The sequence below is a fragment of the Sciurus carolinensis genome, chromosome X, assembly GCF_902686445.1.
Source record: "Sciurus carolinensis chromosome X, mSciCar1.2, whole genome shotgun sequence".
NCBI lineage: Eukaryota > Metazoa > Chordata > Mammalia > Rodentia > Sciuridae > Sciurus > Sciurus carolinensis.
In genome coordinates, this window is record NC_062232.1 from 36,174,245 (window position 1) to 36,191,457 (window position 17,213).

At 36.3% G+C, this 17,213-nt stretch overlaps 1 protein-coding gene across 1 annotated transcript in view; it reads right to left on the reverse strand.

Moving 5' to 3' along the window:
- Positions 1 to 17,213, reverse strand: part of Maob (monoamine oxidase B) — a 112,630-nt gene that overhangs the window by 18,683 nt on the left and 76,734 nt on the right. Inside the window, exons 4-8 of the mRNA XM_047535913.1 lie at positions 14,972 to 15,076; positions 13,899 to 13,990; positions 7,380 to 7,521; positions 5,728 to 5,877; positions 5,025 to 5,184 (exon numbers count right to left, since the gene is read on the reverse strand). Of these exons, the coding sequence (XP_047391869.1) occupies positions 5,025 to 5,184; positions 5,728 to 5,877; positions 7,380 to 7,521; positions 13,899 to 13,990; positions 14,972 to 15,076 (649 nt within the window). The remainder of the gene's footprint in view (positions 1 to 5,024; positions 5,185 to 5,727; positions 5,878 to 7,379; positions 7,522 to 13,898; positions 13,991 to 14,971; positions 15,077 to 17,213) is intronic.

Genomic DNA, 17,213 nt, shown 5'->3' on the forward strand with positions numbered 1-17,213 from the left:
GTGGCAAAGACTTGGTGCCAGAGTGGCACTACTGGGAGATGGTGGTATCCTTAAGGGGTAGAGCCTAGTGGGAGGTCTTTAGGTCACTGGGGGAATGTTCTCAAAAGGGACTGTAGGACCCTAGACCCCTCCTCACTCTCTTTTGCTTCTTGACAATGAGGTGAGCAGTTTCTCTCTGCCACACATTCTCACCATTATGTGCTGTGTTGTCACAGGCCCAAAAGCAATGGGGTCAACTGAACAAGGATCGGAACCTCCAAAACTGTGACTGCAAATAAACCTTTTCTCTCTTATTTTATTCTTTTTATTTTGTTTTAGTTGTAGGTGGACACAATACCATTATTTTATTTTTATGTGGTGCTGAGGATCAAACCCAGGGCCTCACGCATGCTAGGTGAGTGCTGTACTACTGAGCCACAACCCCAGTCCAAACCTTTTCTCTTTACAAGTTATCTCAGGCATTTTGTTATAGTTGTGAAAAGCTGACTAACACAATGGCTATGTGAGGAGATATGTAAATTAGTTTGACCTCAATAATCATTTTACTATATATGTGTATATCAAAACATCATGATGTAGACCTTAAATATATACAATACAATAAAATAAAAGCAGTGTTTAGCATGATTCTAGAAGAAGGGAAAGAATCAATCAAGAACTGATTATGTCTGATACCAATGATTCCAAAAACATTTGTTGGAGAAAAGATAGCCTTTCAACACATGGTGCTGGGAGAAATATAAATACATATGTAGAAGAATGAAACTTGACCCCTATCTCTCACCCTGTAAGAAAAGTCAACTCCAAGTGGATCAAAGACTTAGAAATTAGACTAGAAATTCTCCAAGTGCTAGAAGTAAACAGGCTCAACACTTCAACATATTGTCACTGGAATTGACTTCCTTAACAAGATCCCTAAAGTGCAAGAAATAAAACCTGAAATCAATAAGTGGGATGACATCAAATTAAAATGTTTCTGCCCAGCAAAGGAAACAAGTTCGTGAAGAGACAGCCTATGAGAGAGGAGAAGATCTTTACCACATGCTCTTTAGAATAGGGTATTAATATCCAGAATACATAAAGAACTCAAAAAACTTAACACAAAAAACTAATAAATAACCCAATTAATAAATGGGGAAAAGAACTGAAGAGATGCTTCTCAAGAGAAGAAGTGCAAATGACAAACAAAATATGAAAACAATATTCAGCGTTTCTAGCAATCAGGAAAATGTAAATCAAAAAAGTCAAAGGTTGAATGCTTTCTCTGATATGTGGAAGCTAATCCAAATTAAGGAGGAAAAAAGGAAAAGATAGGATTCCATCAAAATAGATCAGTAGAGTAGAGGAAGGGGATTGATGGGGAGGAAGGAAGGATGGGACAAGGAAAGACATTGGAATGAATCTGACTTACTTTTCCTATGCACATCTATGAATATACCACAGTGAATCTCACCATCATGTACATCTACAAGATGCTAATTAAAAATACATTAAAAACAACTGCTTATAACTGCCTGGATCAAGACACACTCACAAAAATACCTCCTCTCTAATAAACCAAATTTTACCAAACTTGTAAAACAAAGCAAACAAACAAAAACTTCAAATGACAGCTATGTGCCTGTGATGTGCTAGTCACTGCTAGGCTGTTTGGGACTGCAAAACTCATCCACTTTTATCTTGTTTGCTCAAATTCCCTCAGCTTTTCTGTTATGACTGTACATTAGTGTATTTATTGAATCAACCATTATTTTTGGGGGGGGTACCGGGGATTGAACTCAAGGTCACTCGACCACTGAGTCACAACCCCAGTCCTATTTTGTATTTTATTTAGAGACAGGGTCTCACTGAGTTGCTTAGGGCCTTGATAAGTTTCTGAGTCTGACTTTGAACTTGAGATCCTCCTGTCTCAGCCTCCCGAGTTGCTGGGATTACAGGCATGTGTCACGGCACCCAGTCTGAATCAACCATTATTGAACATCTAGTTTAAGCCAGGTACTGTGCTAGGCATTAGGAATTCAAAAATTCATTTCCTTGTCCAGAAAATCCAGACTCTAGAAGAAGACAGTCATGCAAACTGGTAATTACACCACAAGGTATTAAGTTCTAGGCTATTACAGAAATATAAAGGGGCACTCCAAAACTCACTTTCTATATGATTCCTGTTACATTGATAAGTGATTAACTTTATTTGAAGGAATCTGATTTTAAGTCTGAAGAAGTAGACTCCTATAACAGGATATTTTCTTAGCATCAGACTGCCAATGTCACTGCCAAATTAACTACATTGTAATTGACTACAGGTCGAGTATCCATTATCCCAAATGCTCAGGATCAGAGAAGTGTTTTGGATTTTTGGATTTAAAATTTTTTTAAATATTCATATATACTTAATGAGTTATCTTTCAAATGGGATGCAAGTAGAAACATATGACTTGTTCATTTTTCATATATACCTTATATACATAGCCTGAAGGTAATTTCACTCAATTAATAATTTTATGCATGAAATAAATTTTCATGGTATGGAATTTTCCACTAGCGGTATCAGGTTGGTGCTAAAAAAGTTTCAGACTTTGGAACATTTTGGAGTTTGGATTTTGGGATTAGGAATGTTCAACCTATAACAATAAAAGAAATCTCAAATACTTCATTTGGGCTAAATAAAAGGACTTAAAATCAACATACTACAGTGATACAGCCTCACCAATGTTTACTGTAGCTCAATTCACCATAACTAAAATATGGAACCAACCTAGATGCCCTTCAACAGATGATGGATAAAGAAAACATGATATACATATTATATATATATATATAATATATATAATGGAATATTATATATATATATATAATGGAATATATATATATAATGGAATATTACTCAGCTTTAAATAAGAATGAAATTATGGCATTTGTTGGTAAACAAATGGAGTTAGAGAACACCATGCTAAGTGAAATAAGCCAAACCCAAAAAACCAAAGGTCAAATGTTTTCTCTGATAAGTGAATGCTAATTCACAATAAGGGGAGGGGGGCTAGGGAAGAATAGAGTTACTTTATATTAGATAGAGGGGAGTGAAGGGAGGGGAAGTGTTATGTGGGTAGGAATGATAGTAGAGTGAAACAGACATTACTACCTCATGTACATGTATGACTGCATGACTTATTTGATTCTACAATATGTATAATCAGAAAAATGAGAAATTATACTCCATTTATGTATGATCTATCAAAATGTATGAATGTATTCTACTGTCATATACAACAAATTAGAACAAATAAAAATAATTTTAAAATAATGTCTACAATCTTTTCTTAAAGCATTACTCAAGGCTCACTACCAACAAGGACCAAGTCAATTAAGCCTCTTCCTGAAGGTGGGGAACCTTGGGTTTTCTTTTTGATACTGGAGTTTAACAACTTGCCTGGCATGTAGGAAGCCTAAAATGGTTTACAGACATGAATGGAAAGTTGGAGATTATCTCCACAAGTAAAGATAGAGGAGAGTCTCTATTACTGGTCCTAAATTCAATCTACATTTCACTGGTGATCCATCTAAAATGTGTGACCTGGTTTACAAGAGGAAGCAACTTAATGCCAGTGTGCCACTGACATTAGATTCAATGACTAAAATGACAGAACTCATCTGGTGGAACATTCACAAAGGGTAGATTACTTGATCACCTGATGCACCAATCCAGTAACAGCCCTAACCATGATTATCTGCAGGGTGTGGAATCAGGAGCCTGTGATGTGACTGAAAAAGGTTACCACTGGTATCCATGGGGAATTGGTTCTGCGACCCTTGTAGATACCAAAAATCCATGGATACCCAAGTCCATTATTTAAATGGCATAATATTTGTGTAGAGTCTAAGCACATTCTTCCATATACTTTAAACTATCTCTAGATTACTAATAATACATAATATGATACAAATGCTCTGCAAATAGTTGCTATACTAAATTGTATAGGGAATAATGACATGTATTCAGTACAGACATAATTTTTCATCCAAATACTTTTGATCTGTAGTTGGTTGAATCCATGAATGGCAGAGCCTATGGACACAAAGGCAAGAAATACTGCTCTAAGACCAAACTATGACATTGTCCCCATTTGTCTACAGCCATCTTCCTTTCTGCTGTGCTGTTTTCTCATTTCAGTCCACCCTTCTCTTTGCCCTCAATACCAGGGATTGGCTGTTGTCTCCTGGTCTCCACTTGGAAGAAAAGAAGACATGATAAGAGTAAATGTGATAAGACTCTAGTATTGTGCTATCCAATGCAGTAGCTACTAGCTACTAAAATGAAATGGAATTGAAAAATTTGGTTCCTTAATTTCACTAGCTACATTTCAAGTGTTCAGTGCCCACATGTGGACTATGGCTAGTGTGCTGGACAAAGCAGATTTATAGTCCTGTATGGCAGAATACAGGACTTCAGTGAGCATCCATGTGTACTATCCTCCATGGTATAGAAGCATACTTGAGGACTACATAAAATGAAGAAATTCATTTAATTTAATATGGTAGAATCTTGACACTAATGAAAAAATCCCCACCTCTGTGAATGGCTTTACAAAGTCATACTTCAAAAAACTGTATTAGAGGGCTGGGGTTATAGCTCAGTGGTAGAGTGCTTGCTTAGTATGTGTGAGGCTCTGGGTTCAATTCTCAGCACTGCATACAAATAAATAAAATAAATGTTCATCAACAACTAATAAAAATATTTTTTAAAAACTATATTAGAAAATGTTACTCATTTGTTTTCACAAGATTTTGTAGGAAGATCAAATAGATATTATAGCTAATTATAAAAGAGTTTTATAATTATAGCTAATTATAAAAGTTAATTCTAAGAATTTGTGCTGATATATTTTATTTGAAAGAACTATACTTAAGAACCTGGACTAATGTTTTATGTCCAGAATTTTAATAAAAATAGTTACAAGCAAATGCATGTGATGACACAACTTTGTTGGATCTTCTGCAGAAGGTCTTTATATAAGGAAAGTACTAACCCTTTTTCCTCCAGAAGGGCTCCTTATAATAAACCATGCACTTGATGACTGAACCTAAAGGCACACGAGTGATCAGCTGGTTTCTCATCATTGGCAGAGGTGGGTTGAAGTGAATCTTCATGCCCAGAATTGGAGGAATAGCACTGATCACATATTTTGCCTGAAAGAAAAACAACATGGTTAAACATCATTGGTAAATTATTTTGGTTTTCCCCTAATGATCTCTCATTCTACCCTTGGCCCGTTCAGTCTCTTGACAGCAAAACTGAAAGGATCCTGTTGAAATCTAAAGAAACCCTCATTACTGAAAACCTCCAATGATTTCCCATGACACATGGAGTCGAAGTCAAGTTCCTCACAGTCATATCCAAGGTCATACATGAACCAGATTTCTGTTACCTCTCTGATTCCACCTCATGTTGCTCTTCCAACTTCGCTCCTCTTACTTCTGTTATTTTGACCACCTTTCTGTTCCTTGATCATGCCAGACTTGCTCTCACCTCAGGGCCTCGGCACTGGCCATTCCATCTACTTGGAACACTCTCCCCCACCCCATGACTCAATCCCGCATCTCCTTCAGTTGTGTGCTCAAACGTCACATTCTCAAAGGGTCCAAGACAGCTGGGATATTCTTGGCTTTATGTAAGCTTTGGTTATCTATGAGACTCTGGTCTTTTTCCCCTACTTTAAGGGTCTAAGTTACCTCATACATTTCGTGGTTTAGGGTCTCCACAAGGACATTTTCTCCTGTCTGGTCAATGTGGATCACAGGCCTCTCTAGCTTCACTCGGTCCCCAAGGAGCTCCATTATTCGCTCACTCACTTGACTAGATCCACCCACAAATTTCCTCTCCTGGAAAGAAAAAAGATAGGTGGGAAATACAGGAATGGGCATATATTTCTTAGTGGTTAGTTTTCCTCACTTCTCTTCAATCAGAGATGTAGAATACTTCATTTAACTACTGTGAATCATGTCTTTAACCACTGTATTTTAACTTGGAACTGCTGACTTTTGACAAAATTATGTTTTTTCTAAATCATGTTAAAGGCAACTTGTAGATTCCCAAGATCCAACCTAGGCAGGACATCCTTAGAATGATCTCCACGTCCCATCAGTCTGGTTACCTCCCCTGATTTATGTTCCATTTGCATTTTGGGGAAGGGGATTTTGGGGACTGAAGCCAGGAGTGTTGTACTTCTGAGCTATAATCCCAGTCTAGCTTTTACTTGCAGTACTGGGGATGGAACCCAGGCTCTTGCACACATAAGGCAAGCACTCTAACACTGAGCTACACTCCAGCCCTTTTTATTTTTTATTTTGAGATAGGGTCTCACTAAATTGCCCAGCCTGGCCTAGAGCTTACAATTCTCCCGCCTCAGTCTCCTGTGTAGTTGGAATTACAGGTGTGTGCCACCACACCTAGCCCTTCAGTATCATTTTGTTGGGCTGTTGGGTCTGGTGAAACTACCTAAAGTTCAGCTACCACTTGCCTGGGCTCACTTAGGCCTGGTCCTATAAGTGAGGCTTAGAACTTCCCTACCTTTACACCATACCTCACCCTACAGGTCAGCCTCCCTCCCCATCATGGGCTGCCCATCTCATCCTGGGACAGATGTCTGATGCTTCTGTGGTCACCAAGGTCATTTCACCTTACTGCACCCACCTTCCCTGAGCCCTGCTTCCAAATGTTCTAAAGTTTCCAAATATTCTGCCTGCCTGTGTACACAGTAAAGCTGTTTCCTCTTTTTCAATTTTCAGTTCAGTTAATTTTTTAAAAATTTCAAACAGATCCAGGAAGAATAAGGAGAAAGAAAAGAAAGTAGGAGGAAAAGAAAGGAATGTGACTACTAAGCAGGTTATCGAAGAACTTTTTAATCTCCTTCCTACTGTGCCTAGCATGGTGCCTCATGTAATGCTGGGGCTCAGGGAATAGGTATTGAATGAATGAATGAATGAATGAATGAATGAATGAATTCCATGTGTGGCATGTGTTTTAAATTTGAAAATGCATTTCTGACTTTTCTTTTTGAGCTTTCCAAGAAGTGCTCAAGCTATGTTCATCAGATGGTCTATAAACTTACCAAACAATAATTGGAATTATCTACAAATGAAAATGGCAGAAGTCCATAAAAAGGGACAAGCCTAATCCTAAAATTACATTGGCTGTTCAGTTCTTACACTGGTTCCCTGAAATCAGACTGTTCCTTATAAATATCACTTTGAACTACCATGATAAAGCACTAAAAGTCACAAGCCTGCCTCAAACTCAAAAGTTCATGATTGAAGGATGATGCCAATCTTTCATTCCAGTAGTAGTGATTTTCTGTTGAGATGGTGAGGAAATTAATTGGTACCTGTCCTCCATTGGTCGTTGAGATGATTCTGGTTGTGCCCCCACACTGCTTCACATACCACAGGAACCAGAGAGCAGAGACCTCATGAGTCTCTGCAGTAACACAAAGGTTCACAAAGAGAGTGGCAAGATTCTTTGCAGATCTGCTCAGGAAAAAGCAAGAGCAAAATTGGAAAATGTAGGAAAATATCTTCTTAATAATCTAGAAATTATTCACATAATACATTTTCTTGGCTAAATTGAGCACAATTGACAAGTTGCAGGAAAATGTCGCTAGAATCCGATAGTATAAAACAAGACATTAGATATTTAGGGAATATAAGATTTCTCTTTCCCTTAAACAAAATACCTTATACAGAATCAGCTTGTGTTCCATATTCTATGCTGTCATGATTTGTTCCCACATATCAGCTGTTTTTCAGTGATTCTTCATCTCAGTAAAAGGCACCACCATTCACTCAGTAGCTAAAGCTTAAAGTCTTAGAAATCAAGCTTAATTTCTCTCTCTCTCTCCAAAATCAACCTATAAGGAAGTCCAGTCATTTCTCAACATACCACTCTACCTTTGCCACCATCAAATTAGTGTTGTCTCTTACCAGAAGTATTGCAATTACCCTCTCTAGACTAGCCTCTCTGCCTCCTCTTGTCCTCAGCTCATATACATTGATCACACTAGAAGACAGATGCTCTTTACCTCCCTCCACACCATGGTGTTCTTTCTCAAATGCAAATCAAGTCATGTCATTCTATTGCTTAAATCCCTCCACTAGATTCTATGAAAACCAGAATAAGATAGCTCTAAGTAACATAGCCCATGCCTATCTCTTCTATCTCATCCTGAACTCCCCAACACACTTAATCTAATGTTTTCCCAAGAAAGATGTGCTCTTATTCACCTGTGAAAATGGGCACTGGCTTCCATATTCCCCAGATTCTTGGCATTTTCTATTGTTTTGACATTGTATAGTATCTTTAGAACTCTTTTCAATGTCTGAAATTATGTTCATTTTAGTTTATTATATTTATTGTTGCTTCCCCCACTATAATATTGAGACCTTATTTTTCTTGCTCACCTTAGTGTCCCCTTCCACAAAACAGTACCTGGCATATAACAAGTACTCAATAATTTCTTGTCAAATGAATGAATGAGAATGACTATCAATTAAATATTGTTTTTTGAAACATCCTTAATGTACAAAGGATTTGCTAGGTGCTATGCCAAACACAAAATTAGTCACAACTATTCACTCACAGTATGTTTTACTCTCTAACAGAAGACAAGCTCGAAGGATGGATGAGTGGGAAAGCAATTAACAAAGCATAGAGAGTGAACTTTTGCCTGATTTCTTGGCATGTCAATAGCTAGAGGATATATACCGTGAAGAAGCACATCAGGAAGTAAACAATCTCATGCAATTCCAAGGACTCAGTTATATCTAGCATGCCCTAAAATTCAGTAGTACTGTGTACTCTGGGATAGCTTTAATAAGGATCAATCTCCCTCTTATCTTTGTTGTAAAGTTTGCATATTGCTAGTTTAGTTACACTTGAGGCAAAATTTTCTACCTGATAATGCTGACAAAGGGTGAAATAAATACCATCTTTGATTTGTTGAAGTTTTTCCATACTTAATGGTTTTGTTGTTGTTGCTTGCTTTTTCTGGTACTAGGGACTGAACCCAGAAGCACTTAACCACCGAACCACATTCCCAGCCCTTATTTATATTTTATTTTGAGGCAGGGTCTTGCTGAGTTGCTTAGGGCCTCACTAAATTCCTGAGGCTGGCTTTGAACTCGAGATCCTCCTGCCTCAGCCTCCCAAGTCGCTGGGATTACAGGCATGCACCACCATGTCTGGCTTCTTTAATTTTTTTATTTTGTTCAATTGTTGTCATGATCCTATAAAATAGCTGTTAGCTTTCCCCAGTTCACAAGCCAGAAAACTGAGTCTCAGAGAATTTAATAATACATAGCTACATGACCCACTATCATGCTTAATTTGAAACTCAGGCTTTTAAAACTTCAAAATTCTTTTACCATTAGTCAGCTCACAACCTTCAAATATCCACCAAAGGGCAGATTTCTACTTTAGTGCATGCTAACCGTGGAAGTTTGTAGGATTGTGACTAACATACCAGTTATTGACAATGTCTGCAACTTGACAGCACTTTCGTGACAGTTCCCATCATTCCAGCCCACAAATGGTGTTATATATAAACTGAAGTGACTTAGAGTTAGTTTTGTAAGATACCACGTGATAACTGATGGGATGGAAATCACAAAAGACAATTTGCAGCATCTATCCAAAGCAAATATGCAGACATTTACTTAAAATAGTATTTCAAAGTGAAAATATACTTTGATGTTTCCTGATATCCTATTTCTTTTGTTCCTAATCTTATAGATAAATTCAGAGGCATTGATTAAAGGGAGTCATAAATAACAAAATAAATGATAAAATTTTAACAGGGACCCAGCTAGACAACCAATATTAAACATGAAAATACTGTTGAGATTCTAATTGCTATTTTCATCAATTTGGTGGGAAAGAAATAATCCTAATTTGAAATGAAGGGAGATCTGAAAGTACAGTGGTCCACCCTTATCCACAGGGGATACACTCCAAGACACCCAGTGAATGTCTGAACTTTAAATAGTACTACATCGTGTATTTATTATGTTTTTTTTCCTATATATACCATGAAAAGTTTAATTTATGAATTAGGCACAGCAAAAGAAGAACAACAATACCTAGTAATAAAATCAATTACAACAATCTATTACAATAAAAATTATGTGACTATGATCTCTTTCTTAAAAAAATCAGGAAAAAATGATATTTTCAGATGGAGGTTGACAATGGATAACTGAGACCACAGAAAGCCAAGATGCAGAATATGAGAACTTTCTGGTGGGTTGGTTCATTTCTAATCTTCTATTTGATTTACTCTGGGACCTTCAGAAGAAAGGGCACGAGCTGAACAATATTTGAGGATGGAAGGTCAAGAAAACTAGTGTAATAATATTTTTGTATTTTTTGCTCTGTTGACTTTTTGAGAGATAAATGTTATAATATTTTTCTACATGAAAAATATGTACATTAAATAAGATTTGGAAAACTCATAAGATAAATATATATATCTTCCATATTCCACACCCAAAAAGATAATACCAGTTTCATTTTGATACATGTTTTGATAGGTGTAGGTTTTCTAAAAATGATCACATAGCTGTGAACATATTGAAAATATGATTTGTTGTAGTATACATACAAAATGGAGTTTTGTTCAACCATAAAGAAGAATGAAAGTATGTCATTTGCAAGAAAACAGATGGACCTTGAGAACGTTATGATAAGCAAAATAAGACAAACTCAGAAAGCCATGGGTCATGTTTTCTCTTATATGTGCAAAGCTAGAGAGGAAAAGAAAAAGAAAGTACGTGAGAGGATCTCAAAAAATTGAGGGGAGAACAGTAGAGGAAAGAGATCAAGTGGAGTGGGGAGGAGAAATGCTGGGGAAAGGTATTGGTCAAATTATATTGTTATACTATGTACATGTACAAATACATAAAAACAAATCCCACTATTATGTACAACTATAGTTCACTAATAAAAATATATGGAAAAAGGAAAAAAAAGTATGATTTGTGTTCCTGAAGAGCATTTTATAAATGACAGCTGAAAGAATGATCAACATTGGTCTTTAAATGTATGGTTGTGCTTTAGTCTGAATCAAAATAGGTGGATATTGTGAGGATTACTTACTTTTCTCTCTGATGTGTGGATGCTAACACACAACAAGGAGGGAAGGGAAGAATAGAAGTACATTGGACTAGACAAAGGGGAACAAAGGAAAGGGAGAGGGATGGGAATAGGAAAGACAGTAGAATGAATCAGACATAACTTTCCTATGTTTATGTATGAATACACCACCAGTGAAATTCAATATCATGTTCAACCTCAAGAATGGGAAGTTATACTTCATGTATGCATAATGTGTCAAAATATATTCTACTATCATGTATAACTAAAAAATAAATTAAAGAATCAAAAATATAAAACCAGAAAATGATCCTATGTGTATCTTACTTAGGAAGAGTTAGAGAATTATCTTGTATTCTCAAACTCCTAATATCTCAGGATGTTTTATTTTGTTATATGATTATAAGAAAATATAATTGGTCCTATCTTCAGGGAGCTTATGGGGAGAAAAGATCAAACTGATTTATGAAAAGCTTTTCATAACAGAGGTTATAAAACAAATGCAGATAATTATATACTGACTATGTTTTGGAAATCTAAAGTATAGCATTTAAAAATCGAAAGTACACCTGGGTGCCACGGCCCATGCCTGTAATCCCAGAGGTTTTGGAGGCTGAGACAGGAGGATTGGGAGTTCAAACCCAGCCTCAGCAAAAGTGAGGTGCTAAGCAACTCAGTGAGACCCTGTCTCTAAATAAAATACAAAATAGGGCTGGCGATGTGGCTCAGTGGTTGAGTGTCCCTGAGTCCAATCCCTGGTACCAAAAAATAAATAAAAATAAAAAATAAAAAAATAAAAATCAATGGTACAACTTTTTATGGTCACAATAAGTTATATTGCAAACTATGTTCTCATAAGAAGTGTTAAATAGCATAAGAGATGGGTTTTAAAGTGTAAAATTAATGATAGGCATTGATTTAATGACAAATGATTTTACTATTCCAGAATTGGTTATTTTCAAAGTCTGAAGACATAGGAGAAGAACAAAGACATTTATTACAGAGTATAAATTATATAATAATAAGAATGAAAAGTAGAAGTAATAAAAATGTCCAACAGAATGATAATGGATTAAATACAATATAATATTTGCTCTCCATGGAATATTCTCCAACTATGAAATGTGATATTCGATGAATAATTTTAATAATGTAATATCTTTAAACAATCTTAAAATAAATGTCTGTGTTATAATATTAAATGTTACAAACATTCTGATGCATCTCCATTGTTTTTTAGTGTACGAATAAGTAACTTATTTTTAAGAAATGAGATCACATATCCCACTGCACATTCTCTATGACAGTCTACTTTTCTGTGTGTTTTCCTTTAATATTTTTTAGGTGTTGATAGACCTTTATTTTATTCATTTATTTATATGTGGTGCTGAGAATTGAACCCAGTGCCTCACCCATGCTAGGCAAGTGCTCTACCACTGAGCTACAACCTCAACCCTTCTGTGTGTGTAATATTATGAGTTTTTAAATCATCAAGCGTTACTCTACAACATGGTTTTAAAAGACTCTATAGTATTCCATGTTTTGGACGTCCCGTAATTAATTCAGTCAATCTTTTATTTTTGGACTTTAAGATTTTCCCTTTTAAAAATGATGCTTTAAAACATTCTTTCTTCTTCTCTCTCCCTCCCTGTATGCCTAGTTCTCTCTTTATTCTTCTTCTTTAAGAATTGTATTTAAAAACATGTGAACTGTATATCTTCTCAGCGTTTCTACACCTTAGATTCAGATATTTACTAAAACCATGTTTTTAGGTTTGGCTGTCATTGCTCTGCTTTTCTCCCTGATGCCTAGAAAATGAAGACATTAACCCCAAAGCCAAATATGTTTCCCACCTCTGTTGTTCAGCACAATAAGAGGACCATCTTCTCGAACATGGCTTCCATTTCTCTCACTTTTTTGACCACAAACTCACCCTGGGCTTGACTTTCCGCCCCCACAACTCTTTCCACCTTCTCTGCTATCTAAAAGTGGTGAAGCCTCTTCATGTCATTTGTCTAAACACTCCCCACAGTTTGTATATGGTTTCTAGCACCAGCCATAAGAATCTAATGTTTGATTCATAAGTATTTCCTTTAAATACTACATTTTTTTTGCTAAAGGGTAATAGTAGGTCCAGTTCCCCTACAGTTATGAACTGCCCAGAAGGTCCTACTCAAATCTTCAAGGAGTTGCCCTATATCACAAAAGGTGTTTCAAAAGCATAAGCTAATCATCTCTGCACCTGACCACCAAAGAAGAATCCAAAAATATTTCTATGTCAACATCTTGAAAATGAGATCTTTAAGCTGATGGTTGTTAAGCTGTTCTAAGAAAAGGACACAGCACATTCTGGTCTGTTCTGAGAACTCTATGGGTTAGTACCACCTCTGTGATGCAAAAGGAAGTTGGATGGATAGTTATCTTTTTAAAAGTTTTCTCCAGTACAGAGATTGAACTCAGGGCCTCTTTACCACTGAGCTACATCCCAGCCCTTTTTATTTTTTGAGACAGGGCCCGGCTAAATTGCTGAGCCTGGCCTCCAATTTGCTATCCTCCTACCTCAGCGTCCCAAGTAGCTGGGATTACAGGTGTGTGCCGCCATGCCCAGTTTATAGTTAGCTATCTTTAGTGTAGGACCCAGTTGCAATATTTTTCAGCATTCCATTTGGCCAGTGGCATGATTTTAGACACAAAGGAGCTAATCGTCCCCTGTCTGTTAAATGGTATTGCAATGTTTTTTTCTAAAGGCAAATCTTACTCAGTCCAGCAGATATTGTTTAGCAGCTCTTTCATTGTCATGTTGTCCCACTCTTCTGCAAGGGGTGCCTTCCATGGGGCATCACTGGGAATCTACATTTGATGAAGATTTGAAGGAGAAAGACAATGAGAATTTTCCATTTTAAGTAACTATTTAAACAGTATTAAAAACTCAAAGAAGAAAAATGAAAGTTTTCTAAATTCCTCCAATAGTTTCTTGCACTGCATAAAGAACATTGTCTTTGAAGCTTTTCTGTTAAAGATCTATACCATTCATTCTGTATATAATGATAACACTGCATGCACAATAAATGGAGGTATGCTGTATTCAGGCTATTCCAAGTATGGATCATAGTAGTCCCCCTTAATCCTGGGAGACATGTTACAAGTCCCCAAGCAAATGCCTAAAACCACAGATGGTAGCAAACACTATATATGCTTTGTTTTTCCTATACATACACATCCATGATAAAGTTTCATTTATAAATTAGGCTCAGTAAGAGATTAAAAATGATAATAAATAGATTAATTTTAACAATGTAAAAGTTAATAAAAGTTAGATGAATTGGGTCTGTTTATTTCTGGAATTTTCCATGTAATATTTTCAGACCATTTTTGACCATGGGTAACTGAATCTGCAGAAAGCAAAACCATGGATAAGGGGGGACTACTGTACTAAATTACTAATTTACAGAGAAAATTTATAAATTTAACTCTTTAGGATCAGACAGAAGCACTAAATCAGGTCCAATTCAGAGTTTTCAGTTAGGTTTTGCATGTGTTTACTTATGGGCTGCAGGTTTTGGCATGGTGTAGAATCAAAAATCCAGATGTCTTTTCTAGATTAGAAACATCCTCCCAGGAAGGATGAGCAATACATAATCTTCTACTGCTCATCATAGTGAACAAATAGCAGTCTTTCAACATCTCATTATTTTAGAGATTAGAAACAAGTTTATTCATTTCACAGATCTTTACTGATTGTTACTGTGTGTTCACAATGTGCTAGGCATGGGGGATGAGTGATACATAGAAAAATAAAAATGTCATCAAAGAAGCTTTGGGAAGTTTTACCTCTTGCCCCATGTCGTCCATTGTCCTCCAAAGGTTGTTATGATCTAGGTAGGTAATTGGATTCCACACTGTTGGGAATGGGCCCCTGAAGGGGTATGATTTGCCCTGTGAGACACAAAATACTTTTTAAAGGAAATATTTGCTATAATGTAAATGTAGCTAAATCTTCCAAGTTGGTAAATGTTAGAAAACAAATTCATGTTAGAGATCAATACATGACGTACACTCAATTCTTGGCTCCTTATGTCCTATTTAACTTTTTTAGCATAATCCATTAAAATCTTCTGTTTACCAGGTAAATCTAGGGTCAAACCAAGCACAATAGAGCACAATAGAAAGGTTTCTCTCTGAAATTGGCATCCTTACCAGGTAAAATTTAAATGCCATTCCAGAAGTGGGGTTACCAAAAGTCATTTTATTTGCTAATAATGCCTGTGAATATCTGAATCAGAAACCCCTGTGAACCTCTATGTTCATAGAGAATCAGAAAGTTACAAGTACAAACATTATACAATTTATAAGTGGATAAAAAACCAATTTCAGAAATGCAACCATCTGTAAGAAAATTCACAAAACTGGGTCCAGTAAGCTCTCCCAAGATCAATGCAGAAGTTGACAGAAACCAGTAAAATCAAAGGAGAAAGATGAGACAACTTCAGGCTTGTCCTCTGAACATGTTTACACCACCTTGTTCTCTCTACAGGGAAACCCTGACACAGAGATAAAGGGAATATATCTCTGTAAAGGATTAAAGATAAGTCAGAGTATAAATTATGTCTGGGAGTTTTAACTTGTTCATGAAAGTTTAGGGACATACACAAAAACACTTTGGGACAATTTCAAAACTTGAGTGGGAAGTCAGCTGTGCATTCTGACAACATCTTTCAACCAAATCAGAATAACATAAGGTTCTCGGTAAACTAAAATCTCACAGTAACTGAGTCATTCAGCAAAGATTCATTTGTATTGATTTTGTAAGTAGAGAAACTAGAGCTGTGAAATAAGAGATTTTTATGCTCATTATTTGATTAACTCTGTGGCTGTGTGGCTGTGTTGATCTCTCACCAACAAAGTCATAAGATTCATAGTGAAGAGATCTTCTCAGTCAAGGTTCTCTAGAGGAACAATTGAGGAAGAGCTGTAGTTCGAGTCTGAAAAAAGTCAGTTAGCAGAATTTCCTCTTCTCCAAAGGAAGTCAAAAGTGTGTGTGTGTGTGTGTGTGTGTGTGCTTGAGCCCATGCACCCACGCTGGATACTGACTGAACCCAGGACTTTGCCCATGATAGGCAAATGCTCTACCAATGAGCTACACCCCAAGACTTAAATCTTTTTCTCTTTAAGGCCCCTATTGAATGAGGTCCATGTGCATTATGGAGGGTAATCTGCATTATTCAAAATAAGATTTAAATGTTAATCTCATCTAAAAAACTTCACAGAAACATCTAGAATAATATTTGACCAAATATCTGGGTAGTGGGTCTAGCTAAGTTAAGACATAAAATTAATCATCACAGGTCTTATTTATTGAGCTATAATTTACATTTGATATTTCTGATTTACATTCTATTTTAGTTACTTTGTTTTTATGGTTAAAGATCATTGAAACAATTTAAATTGACAAACAAAAATTTGCTTGTATATATCATGTATATGTTGTTTTGAAATATATTTGTATACATTGTGGAATGTCTAAAATGACTAATTAATACGTACATTACCTCACATACTTTGTTTTGTGGTGAGAAAATTTAAAAGCTATTCCTAGTCATTTTCAAGAATATAACATATTGTTACTAACCACAGTTATTATGTTGTACAATGGGCCTCTTGAACTTATTCTTCCTAATTGAAATTTTGTATCATTTGACCAACATCTTTCCTACAAGGTACCTATTTTAAATGTGTGACGTAGAAACTTTTGATACATGTATGCATCTGTGTAACTACCACCATGTTATGGTTTGGATGTGAGGTGTAGACATAAAGCTCATGTGTAAGAGAGTGCAAGATGGCTTAGAGGTGAAATGACTGGGTTATGAGAGCCTTAACCCAATCGGTGAATGAATCCTTTGCTAGGGATTAACTGCATGGTAATTGAAGGTAGTGAGGCTGTGGCTGGAGGAGGTGAATCTCTGGGGGCCTGCCTTTGGGGTATATATTTTGTATCTGGCAAGTAGTCTCTCTCTTTCTCTCTCTCTGTCTCTGTCTCTCTCTCTCTCTCTCTCTGCTATCTGACCATCAT